We start from the raw sequence: 12,636 nt of genomic DNA, 5'->3' as shown, positions 1-12,636 counted from the left end.
TTCAAATGGTTTGTATGACGTTACAAACTGAATGATCTGTAAAACTGACGTCTTCCGAGACAACCCAGCTCTCGCCATTTATACACTCACATAATATTTAATTTCATCAAAAAAATACCGAAAAAACAAAAGAAGGCTGTATGTAAGTACATCATTAATAGAGTTCTTCAGAATATCTAGTCGCGTGGGTGACCGGTAGATTATTTAAAACTAGCTTTTATGGATAAACTGATAAACAAACAGATAACAAGTGAATGTAAACGATCTGAATGCAAAATAGCATTACACAAATTGGGAAGGGGAATGACACATCATCAACTTGACTTGCCCGAACACCAACTAAACCATAACTTTTGGCTAATAGCGGTAATATATATTATAGAAAGCCCACCCTCTCTTCAGATACTGTGACTTACACCTAAAATGATTGCCCCACGTTTATTTTATCTACATTATTGACCATGATAAAAACATACACTCAGCATTTTGAGTTACATCATTATTACTTCAATTGCTGTTTCTATGGCAACCACAATCACTTCTTATTTAATAGATTGGTCATAAATTCAAGGGCAACCTCTGCTATTTTTGATTAAAAGCTGTTGAATTATAAACTTGAAATGAAAAATAATTCCTGAAATTGTTTCCATGGCAACCATATCTAAATCTTTGCCAAAATCTAATCGATCGGTCCGTATTAGGGAGTGGCCCTTCTGAAAACATCATGTAAAGCATTTCATACAGTTTTTTTAAGTTATAAATATAACACTCATTCGAGAAATTGTAGTTTCCATGGCAACCGGATCCACACATTTCTGGTTAGGATGCTTTGACAGCTCATGGTGTGGCTTCCTTGTTATAAATAATGAAAAATTTCATAAGTTGAAGTGTTTTTCTGATCTTACGATCCTTCATTGATGTAGTACGTGTTGTGAAGTGGTCAGGACTACTATTTGACTAAGTTGTACGCAGACTGAGATATATCACCGGTGGTGTTAATTAAACACCTGCACCCACATATGAGTCGTCGAGCCCCTGTGAGATAAACGTGTGCCGTATCAGTGGTGATGCTGGAATATAAACAGATTATTTCATATATCCGCATAACCTTAACCTTTCTGCATTGAAATAGTTTGCATTCGAAACAGATACTCCTCCCGTCTACCAGTGTGTAATTATTGATACAATGACGCGTGTGTAAATTATACGTGAAAGAAAATACAATGTTCACTGCTATTAAAAATTCAAATACTAAAATGAAAATAAACATTTTCTTCATTCATTTAACGTGTCGTGACGGAAAACTTAACCAGAAACGTGGGCTAGCAACTCTACAAAACACCCTGTGCACACTAACGGGGTCCATTGATGGACTAATACAAAGTAAACAATTAACATGTCCCTAAAGCAAATATATTTTGTGATAGATCATCAGCTTTTTTGAACAATATTATTTTTATGTTTGCCTGAGCATTTGTAAATATTAAAAGTATGCATGGTTACAAAATGTGGTATATATATATATATATATATATATATATATATATATATATATATATATATATATATATATATATATATATATATATATATATATATATATATATATTGTAATAGCTCGTAAAATTGATTATAAATTAAATTATCTCAAAAATGTCAATAGAATATGCACAGTAGTCTAATTCGTTGTTTGTGTGTGTTACTTTAAATTCGGTAAACTACCAGCGATAGGATGGTTCATTATATTTTCATGTTAAAGTAAATCACGTCAGCTATACGAGTATATAAAAAACAAAATAAATTAAGAATATAGTTTAACTAAACAAAGACTAAACTTGAACTTGGTTTATGCATCTTGGTTTTCAGGAATATAAATAGAAGCATGTCAATTGTCAATGTCACAATCACGCAATATAGAGAAATCGTTTTCATAAATGTTGTTTGGTGGTTGCCCCACATACACACATTTACATTTATCATAGCTTGAAATTATGACACTGTGAATCTCAACTTCCAAAATACTGACAGAAAAATTACCTATTAAGTGAAATTAATGTTGCATCGAAATGCTGCAGGCATTCAGTATATGGGGAAGTGTCAACGATTGGTCTGAAATACGCCATTTCAATGATATAAGTTTATGTTTGTTTTATTATAGAGGAAGTAAAATTTAAATAAGTTGCTCTACTAGTATTGTATTTATCATATCAGTATTTTTTTAACTCCTAAACTTAATAATGCGATATCCTTTTCAAGAGCATGGCCGTGATTGGTTGAGTTTCATTGGACTCGGACTGTTTGTATTTAACATTGCGCATGATCGAATCGAACGGACACACTTCGCTAGAGACCACTTGTTGAGACACAACAGAGTGATATATCCGTCATGAAAAGCTGAAAGTCAATTGACTAACCTCAGATCATATTAAATTTTGCGATTGTGTATCACTAGCACTCTCACTGCTAAAACATCAGTTGCTGAAAATAGAACCCTTACACAGCCAATTACAAGGCACGTATTGGTATGACACAATGAAAACAAAGAATAACCACTGGTGGCGCTGTATACAGTCGAAACCTACTAGTATTTAGGCTTGTCAACTCTCTCGCCGGCATCAGTGTAAAAAGCAGAAATACTTTTTAAATTTGGTGACCAGTTTAGTATGATAAAAAGCGTGTACTACGTATAAATAACCATAATAGACAGTTTGGGGGTCAAGACCAGCTTTTTCATAATGAATGTTTTCTATTACTATAATTACGCTTTCAATTAATATTCATGAGATATGTCTACGTTATAAAACTTGTTAGTAGCATATTGCGTACGCAGTACGCATGCTTCTGGCTCTTTTTCTATATTCACAACGCATGCGTCATCAGTGAGGTCATTTGCAATTTACGTTTTATGCAGGTAACGTTCTGCACCGTCAATGATGGTGATGAACGTTGTGTCCGTTTTCGAAACCCACACATAAGCGTCGCAAATAGACATATACACAAGCTGACAAGCCACACCAACCCGGCGACTGCTGAGATTGCAAAGGATTTGTGCACACTCCCACCATGTCATACGCTGTGGTTCCCCCCGGTCTTGGTCAGTAGATGTACTTTCGTGGAAAATCTCTGCGTTGGCATTCATAGTTACAGGCAGGGCGATCTGGTTGTCCAAATGGTTTTGCGTTAAGAATGTTTTGTACATAGTTAGTGTAGAGTAGTGGTCAAATGTTCGTATTCAAGTTGTCTGGAAGCTAAAAATAGACAGTATTCTTGAGAAGGTCACGTGATAGATCTTCTGAGGGTGCATGTTGGGTGTTTTGAAGGGTAAACGTTTCTCGGCACCCAAAACGTACACACACCATGTAAATTTACTTGTGATGCATGCTCTATGAATATCACACAGACAATAATTACTGAATCCCTATCCCTGTAATGTATTTCCTAAGCCAACACCCCCCCCCATCATATTGGCACATGGTATCCGGGTAGTATTGCCCGTCTTCTTTGTAAAACACTATGTTTGGGAATACCCTGCGTTTTCATTCAGTTTCGTTTAACCCCAATCATATACGCTACAAAAACAGAATTAACCAACGTATTGGTGTGATAATCTATACACAGTCCTTCTATCACTATAGTACTCTTTATGTGCATCGCAGATATACTCACCAAGCATAATATCGTAGGTCAAAATTCAAATAATTCACCGCGAACGAGGTCAATGATACCGAGCTATGTACGCGAGTCGAAATCGAAAATTGGCTTAGAATCTGAAACGCAGTATGTACTGGGACACTATCTTTTGAGTTATAATTCCGTTGGTGAAGCCAAAAATGGAATTTCCTGTCGGTCGTCAATATTGACTCTTGTGACGTACGGTGACCTTTGGATTATTGCCAACGCAAAACGGAACATGTCTTACAGTATGACGATAGTACAAGCGTATGTCACGACTCGTATCACTGTCTGTGTGCACAGTACAATATGCGTATTTTTCATTCACCGGGGAGACGCCGAGTGTACCGAATTTACCGCCGCGTGACCAGGCTACAATTATCTCGAATTATATATTCACCCTCGGACTAGCGGGTTTAGTGAGGCTAATTTTTGTTTGACAATTTTAACAAACATGAAAGTTACAACACAATGTTGAATGAAAATTAGAAAGTTCATTACGTAGAACCAGCCCTTCTCTCCCCTCCCCTCCCCCTCCTCAAGGCTAATGCATGATAGTTTAAATCATAAAATCATGTTGTGCGACCTAGTTTTTGGACACTGTTAAATATGTAACTATGGGAACGATTTGCTAACTAACGATAACACAACGCCCAAATAGTGATGATTCATCCCTTCCATATCGGTAATGGAAACATTTAGACGATGTGATGCGCATGCGCAACTCAGTGCTACGTATCATTTCGCGAGTGGGTGCTCAGTTAGCCTGTATATGAATGAAAGCGGCCTGATGCAAAACTCGTGATGTCATAGCTTAAAATAGAAAATGTGTCAGAACCACGTGGAAGTTGAGGTAATTACCCGCCCAAATGTTTACTGACGTACAGAGCCAGTATAAAAGAATACCTCAACGACATCGCAACGTTTCTTTCACAGTAGTGGGTCGTGACAGTGAGATCAGCGCTGCTAGCACGACACAGTGCCGGTGACTCGGGCATATTTACATCAGCCGCCAAGGACTTTTGTTTACACACTCGCTTAGGAGATCACTGGTGATTTTAAGCAATATAGGATGCTGTTACTTGCATGTATATCATGTATGTGTTGCCCCCACTTGGACAAAATGGATGCGACGAGTACAAGGCCTCGCGTCAGTTTTGTCCATGCGGGGGAGTTCTTTAGCAACGTTGGACTGTTAAGTGAATAACACGAAGCCTTTTGCGAGGGAGCGGATGAAGATTTCTAGTACAAGCTTGACGTTTCTGCAAAATTATTTGAATTTCCAGTCCTGAATCGGACGGCGAATAGGACGGGTATGACGACTTTTTCATCAGGTTTATGGGAAATCCCAAAAAATGCACGATTTATGGACACCCACATGAATCGCTAGCATGCGACAATCAACAATCAATCAATTTCGAAAACATGCAATATATATTGTTATTTTGTTAATGAGCGGATATTTAATGTAGTCGATGAGATGATGATGCAAATTGGCAACTAGTTTCATCATGGATAAAAATAGCATTGGGTGGCATTGAGGCCGTCCATCCTTTCATAAAAAGAGCAGTGGCTGTTACTTGTGTGGCCACTATTCCAGCCCTCCAGTGTGTTCCAGCCCTCTAAAGTCAGATAACTTAGCGGGTTGATTTAATTCCTCATTTTACTCTTTTATCGTAGTATAAATCAGAATCGGTCTTTCTATTTTCATTTTGGTACTTTTGTTTCCTGTTTCTGACTGGATTCTTTTCTTTTCAATAGCGCCGTGTCGTGATGACGTCCTGGGTGCGGCTCTTCACCAAACAGGGGAAGATGATGGTATTCATTAGCAACTGCCAGTACAATGGAATTTCTTTTTATAAACTGGGATTTCCCCCTTACGTTTATCACGTGACGTGACGTCAATATGGATTGCGAATACACGCATGTGCGAGCACAGTGGCTTAGGGGTTGATCAATATCAATTCCGGGAGAGGATCAGTGGCGGATCTAGGGTGGTTCTTGGTGTTCTGACCCCCCTTGAAAAATGTATTCAATTTGTTTTTGCATAATATAGAAAAACTTAGTCTTGCGATTTCAAAGTTTGGACCCCCCGCCATAAAATTCCTGTATCCGCCCCTGGGGATTAAAAACAAATTTAATTTCGGGGTTGTGTTGCTGTAGTATTATATTGCTTGTTCTTTCAAATTTGTCCGAGTTTTTTTTACCACCATTTTTTTCATTTTTTTTTTTGATGATTTCACTGTATTTTTCATTTCAACTGTTTGTAATATTTGGGTATGCAGATTTTTTCATGAGTTCTTCCTGCGATTTGTTTTTTCAATTCTGCGATCGTCCCTCCTTCTCCATAGGTTATAATGGTTTACCCCTAATCAAAACTATTCCGTTGTAAATAGTGTGACCCCCCCCCCTCATATCACGACGAAACATATACGGGTACATACTTGAACGCAGGTGAGGTGAATAGAAGACTCAAATAATTTTCATTTTAAGTCGGTGTGTATTCTTCAAATTTTGGTGTGGGTACATTTACCACCATATCGAAATAATGAATATGAACACAACGACCTGAATGTATGTGAAAATAGTCTGCCACCCCTTTATTTCAAATGGGCTAACCTTTAATCTGCTTACAGTGACAAATTAGTTTACGACAGGGATTCCTCTTCTTACTAGTATTTGAGGAGCACAACGCTACAGACTTGAAGAATCTTTTTTACCAAGAATCCAACCTCGAATTAGTTAATCGCTCGGGGTAGAGTGTGACACCATGGTTGTGGTCAGCGATCACGTGTTATTAATGTATGTATGTTTTACTTTACTCGTAATTTGTATGTCAACGAGTAAAAATAACTTATCACCGATAGGTGGCGCTGTTATACCAGCTTATAATGATGTTTGGATGGAAGATGAACTGATTTTGTATAGTGATATTTATTCTGTCACGTCAAAACAAACACGCAATAATTTGATATAACAAGCATTTCCAGCTACCGCACAAAAAACGACATGAAATAAATGCGAATAAGTGCAGCAATAAATAAACAAATAATGTATCACCCACTTATTGTTACTAGAGGATAGTCGTCACTTTATTTGGACTATGAACAAATAATTACACAAATTGTAGGTGTGTGAAAGCTGAAAAATCATATATTGTCGCTTGGTATAAAATATAGAAATACTCAAAAATATGCTTTAACGCTACTTAAATAGGTATTATGTTACACATCAACATGTTTTATTTATGTTCTATCAGGTGGAAAAGACTTGTTTTTAAAATGTTTAAAAGTTATCGATGTATAAGTAGTTCTAACCCTTTCCCTGCGCATAGTGAACAACTATACGAATAACGAAAGTACGCTTCAAATCAAATAATATTCTATTGATGACCATGAAACTAAAAGGAAACCCGCCAAACCCAGGGATTGCACCAAGGAATCATGAGACACAATTGTTTATCATGTTGTGTTAATCTATTTTTTGTTATCTATTGTAATTTTAACCCAGAAAGCAAATTTGTTGTGAAATTGGACTTAAATGGAGATGCCCCTTTAACATACCGCTAATACAAATTCAAAACATAGCACACATATGGATGCATTGCCCACTGATGGGGCAATTAATTTCATATCTTTTATTTAACAATTGTATTAACACGATATATTTCTTTCAAAGTTCATAAATCTCTATTGACATCGCACAAAATAAAAGATAAGCGCCATCAATTGTGTTATAAATTTTCCAACCAGAATTCATGGAATAGGTGTTTTCACGGGTCTTAGTACAAAATTCATATAGGAAAGTCCAAGAACACGAAACAAATAACTGACAAAAAAATCGACAAAGAAATCCACAAGAACAAAGCAACTAACAAGTACACTAACTTGTAACAGTGTTATTGTATTTACCCACAAGGTCAAATCTGCAAAAAAATAAAAACAAAATTTTTGAATGTTAGTGCTATTCGCTTTCCACAAAATCCCTGGTTTAATAGTTTGAACAAAAAAGACACTGTCTTCATATGTACTACATGCTTGTGCAAAGCGAGTTAGTTTGGAAATGTATACCCATTAAATAAATTTCTTCTGTCATTTAGAGATTCTGTAGTTTCTTTAATCTCAAGTTCAACTGGATATATCATTGGAATATAATCACTAAATGTAAAATTATTTTGAAGTAATGTATTTTTTTTTTAATATTATATGAATAAAAAAAATATAAAAGAAAAAAAATCACTAAATGTAAGACTATTTATTGAATAGACTTCGGTCTTCAGGCTACATTTACTTATGTTATGCCCTGGCATTGACGTTCCAATTTTACAGTAGCAACCTAAACAGTTTCGCTATGTTTTGTGAGAACTCATTACAGATGTTACATTTATATCAAGCGTGGCGAACACCACACTCACCAGGTCATATTCAAATGTGATTTCAGCCTGTGTCTTACCCCCGTTCTTCTCAGTACCTAAATTACGTGTATATGTTTTGTGGTGAATCAATATACCACGTTAACACAACTTTCCCTCCCTCTCAATTGTATGTAAAATACCTTATTTCATCTGTAGTGACACATTTTGTGTTGTATCAACAACCTGCTTGGTAACACAACTCCCACTTCTTACTTCTGGACCTGTAATATTATATTTTACTGACGGAGTTAAGAAACGGATCAAATTATTTAAAACGCTTTTCCAGTTGTCTGGATATTTCGTTTTCCATTTTTTTCCAGTTGACCACTATGTTACATGTCTTTGGCTGCATGTACGATTTCGAAAACAACATCCAAAATTCAAATTAGCTTGCACTTCCTTACATTCAACATTCTCACTTCGACTACAAGTTCGAAATTTACTTCTGTTTACAAGTATTCATTTTTGTTCATAACTTACATTTAGTTGTAACGCGCACATAAAATGCTCACTCAAAGGCTTTGAACATTCACCAAGGCTATAATTCTATCGCCAGAATAGTATAGGTCGGTGATCGGTAATATATCATGTATAAGGTACCCTTTTGTTGAACGGAAGACAATGGCTGTTACATGTCAGCACGTCCTACAATTTGGTAGGTGTGTACCCAGTATGTGCTGAACCGTACATACTGTGTCAATGTCCTGTATATGAGATACGTATGTAGAAAGTCTGAACACCGTCTCCGTCTATAAGGGACAATACCTTACTGTGAACGTGCAATGAATCTCACGTTCATTCTCAGCACTAATGTCGTCAGCGTGGATCCCAATTCGCTGGTAACACCAGATCGCGACTATGGCCGCCTCGGCACAATCGTAGTGTCAACGATACTTGTAGCCATTATGGCTGTCACTTTGTTTATGAATTCGCTGATAATCCTCGCGTTTTGTACATCCAGACACGTCCGTAAGATAAACAACTACTTCTTTTTCAGCCTGGCACTCACCGATATACTTATGGCTGTGCTGGTCATGCCATGGATGGCCACGGAACAGTTATTGGGTACGTGGATGTTCGGTAAAGAGCTGTGCTTAGTTTGGTTATGTGCTGACTATTTTCTTTCATCGGCATCTGTGTTCAATATGACATTCATTTGTATCGACAGATATCTGAATATCGTTCACCCTTTGTCTTATCCAGCTAGCAGGACACCGAAACGGATTATTGCCATGATTGTAGCGGCGTGGGTTCTAGGATTGCTCGCCGAGTTACCAGCCACGCTTTTATGGGAACCGATCGGACAAAAGAGTGTGATCAACTACACGCATACATGTGACGTTGAATGGGTTGCCAATGTTTACTACACCGTTCTCAGTACGGTCCTGACTGTTTTCGTGCCGTTTATCGTCATGACGGTGCTGTACTCCCGATTGTATTGCGCCATAAGACGGAGTTTACGCTGGATTAGAAAACACTCTTTCGCCGGGTTCGAAAGCAGCGAATCGATAAATCAGTACACACAGGTTAATCACCACAATGGCGATGGCATACCGCTCGAATGTGCCGACTCATTGCACAGCCACCACAGCACTAGCGGGTGGTCACTAGCGAGGTTATTACTACAGAATCCCGACAGTCACACAAAACGAAGGGGTAACAAGAAACATCGTGTTTTAAAAGATAAAAAAACTGCCAAAACTCTTGGGATTTTATTAGGATTTTTTGCGTTCTCGTGGCTTCCCTGGCAAGTAGTGAGTATCACAGACGCGGCGTGTGGGTATTACTGTGTCCCTACACTTTTGTATGACATTTGCCTCTGGTTACAATATTCCAACTCTATGATTAACCCATTCCTGTATATATTTAGAGACGACAGCTTTCGCATTGCTGTTTATGGAATTTTGACAAAATGTTCTTTCACCAGTGGCAGGTAGCACCCGTTATGAACGAGTTAAACTGGTGAGTCCCTTTTGCACCTCCACCCCTAACCCTAACTGTAATCCAACCCCTACCCCCCAGCGCTCTCCAATTCAATTGTAAATGCTCCTCCTAAGGACACCTATAGATATCTAGAGGGGGACATGTACAATTTAATTAGAGGGCTGGAGTGAAGGTTAGAGTTAGGGTTAGAAGTAGGGTGCAAAAGGAATCCTTTTCGGAACGAGTTAGTGTATCGGTTTGGAATACGTGCACTATACATTATTTCATATGTACTGGAGAACAAACTGTCATTTGCCGTGGAATAACATTGGTATTGTCTACAACTGACATGCAAATGAGATAAAATAGTAACTTATAAAGTTGGGTTTTCTTTCTATTTGTTGCATAGCGTGAACTGCCGGGGTACCATAGAGAGAGCACTCAAGAACGCGAACAAAGTAATAAAAAAATACTATTGTCGAGAAAAATAGACGCGCAGTCAAGCATAAAAAACAAGACAAAAACGTGATGAATTGAGGGTATTTTAAAATGGCTGCTTCCAAGTAAAGTTTAGCACGAGTGTCGGGTGAGTAACTATTTCTAATGTTTATGTTTTACAAATCGGAGTATGCAAGTAAATATCATTACTAAAGTACACTGCACTGTGTCTATGTCTCCAAATAGTAATATCAAAAACGGTTGGGATTCTAGTTTCGATGTTCAGAATCTTGATTCACTGCACGGCTTTTGTACTATGTACATTGTGAGTTACATATATTTGTGTGTTGTAATATGTTATATTAGTACATTTAATCGAAATTGTCTATTTTGTTTGTGTGTTTTTTTTAATTACTGTACTTTACTTTTTATAAATATAACAATGTACAATACAATGTAAAAAATGAATCGATTAAATATGAATAATATTACATATAAATATGTGTGAACAAAAAGCAAACTTGAACTATTCGTTCCTGTCATGACCTTGTTCTTTATCTATTGCAGCTATGAATATACATGTATTAAATACATAAATACAGTTACTGAAGTTGTAGATGTACCAGCTTACGTGATATTTCGGAATATCATGATCACGATTGTTTTATTTTGGCAAGGAAATAAACCGTAAAATAAATGTCTGGTTCCACTCCATATATGACGTTAAGTCTACTGATGATACAGTGTTCTGCACTTCATTAATATGCATAATAGTAACTAGTAATTCATGTTCGGATTATGAGTTATGGTGGCGAACAGCATGGCAGAAACAATTGGAAATTCTGATTTAGATGAGCTCTCTAAAGGAGTACGCCAATATGACAAAATAAATGAAAGCCGGACCAGTGTTTTAATTTGTGTGGTTATTTTTATCCCACACCGTGCCTTAAAACTGCAGTCAGGTTATTCCATTCCTGTCTATCCTTAGCCGCCATTTCTGCACTACTCCAGGTTAGGTTCGCTTGGGCAAGTTCTGTGGTAAAGATTCATCAAAACAATAAATTTATAGCTGAATACTGTTTAATAGTTATTATTGAACACACCGTGTTCTGTATCAAATATAACTATAAATATAATTACATATTTGAGGAACTAGAGAATATTATATGCAAATTTGGTGACATTGATATAATTCACTACATATTTGTGTAGGTATGTATCTTATTCACTTTTTCCGATAAACAATTTATTTGATTAAAACTATATACAGATTTATTATTATTATTGTTGTATAGAGACTGAAAATACAAAATGAAATGTATTGATTTATTAATTTTTGTACAATACTCCGAATAGCTTTTGTTTGAGAAATACATGTACTAATTAAAATGAAACAAATTGTTACTTCAATATTGTGCTACATACGTCATTTTTATCAATACCAATGTAAAGTTTCAGTTTACTTACTGTCATTTACAACTTGAGCCTAAATGTGATGAATATATTCAAATTTCAATCCATTTTTTTGCCATACGTGTTGTATGGAAATGTATCGCCATGCAAACTTTGGTGTTGTCTCAATCTTACCTGAGAACTACATATTTCATTTTCATGTTTATGTCCAGCGTGCTTCTCTTGATGAGCTTTCATCGTAGCACACGACTAGGGCTGAAATCCACACAGTCTACATTCAGGCAACGCCTTTTATTTGTTTGTGAGTTTCACATTATGTTCCGCAATTTTTGTTTCTGAAACTTCCTCATTGCACATGTAGCAATGGAGTATATATACATGCGTGTTGCTATGGGTATGCCGTCCCAAACACGTTTTCGTCTTGTACAACTGAATCTGATACAACTTTCAAATTTACAATTGAAAGTACTTCTTTCTGAATTTACCTCCGTGTTCCCATAGTGTATGTAGTGATGACAGATGTTATGTCCTGTAGTAGACTTATTTATTTATTTATTTATTTATTTATTTATTTATTTATTTATTTATTTATTTATTTATTTTGAAAATTTCGAAATATAATAAATATTACATGTTACACCAGAAAATGGAAAATCATACATACCATGAATCTGAACATCGAAACTAGAATCGCAAAAGTTGTTTTATTACTGCTCTGTGTCTTAAAGAATTTTCTACAAAATACATGTTAGAAATAATACGGGGTATTTTGTTAT

At 36.4% G+C, this 12,636-nt stretch overlaps 1 protein-coding gene, 1 long non-coding RNA gene and 1 other non-coding gene across 5 annotated transcripts; all 3 read left to right on the top strand.

Annotated features, from left to right (window-relative positions):
• The first annotated feature begins 4,764 nt into the window (after window positions 1-4,764).
• Mir4819 (microRNA mir-4819) lies at window positions 4,765-4,864 on the top strand. The gene has a single exon (NR_038775.1). It is a non-coding gene; the product is annotated as a microRNA mir-4819 (primary transcript).
• Window positions 4,771-7,907, top strand: LOC146747642 (uncharacterized). The gene is made up of 2 exons (XR_014928970.1): window positions 4,771-4,985; window positions 5,434-7,907. It is a non-coding gene; the product is annotated as an uncharacterized LOC146747642 (long non-coding RNA).
• An 879-nt stretch (window positions 7,908-8,786) lies between these two features.
• LOC102809887 (5-hydroxytryptamine receptor 7-like) lies at window positions 8,787-12,154 on the top strand. 3 transcript variants are annotated; one of them, XM_085496539.1, is made up of 3 exons: window positions 8,787-9,840; window positions 10,419-10,595; window positions 11,015-12,154. In XM_085496539.1, the coding sequence occupies exons 1-2, from the start codon at window positions 8,869-8,871 to the stop codon at window positions 10,536-10,538; spliced, it is 1,092 nt and encodes a 363-aa protein (XP_085352665.1). In that variant the 5' UTR covers window positions 8,787-8,868; the 3' UTR covers window positions 10,539-10,595; window positions 11,015-12,154. The 3 variants fall into 3 exon arrangements, with proteins under 3 accessions (XP_085352665.1, XP_006811364.1, XP_085352666.1); XM_006811301.2 differs by lacking the exon at window positions 11,015-12,154 and having other exon boundaries at window positions 8,787-10,048; window positions 10,419-10,533; XM_085496540.1 differs by lacking the exons at window positions 10,419-10,595; window positions 11,015-12,154 and having other exon boundaries at window positions 8,787-9,151; window positions 9,290-10,389.
• Window positions 12,155-12,636: the final 482 nt, after the last annotated feature.

This window comes from Saccoglossus kowalevskii, chromosome 3 (genome assembly GCF_978046115.1).
Source record: "Saccoglossus kowalevskii chromosome 3, keSacKowa6.1, whole genome shotgun sequence".
Taxonomy (NCBI): Eukaryota; Metazoa; Hemichordata; class Enteropneusta; family Harrimaniidae; genus Saccoglossus; species Saccoglossus kowalevskii.
This window is presented reverse-complemented; position numbering and strand designations above follow the sequence as displayed.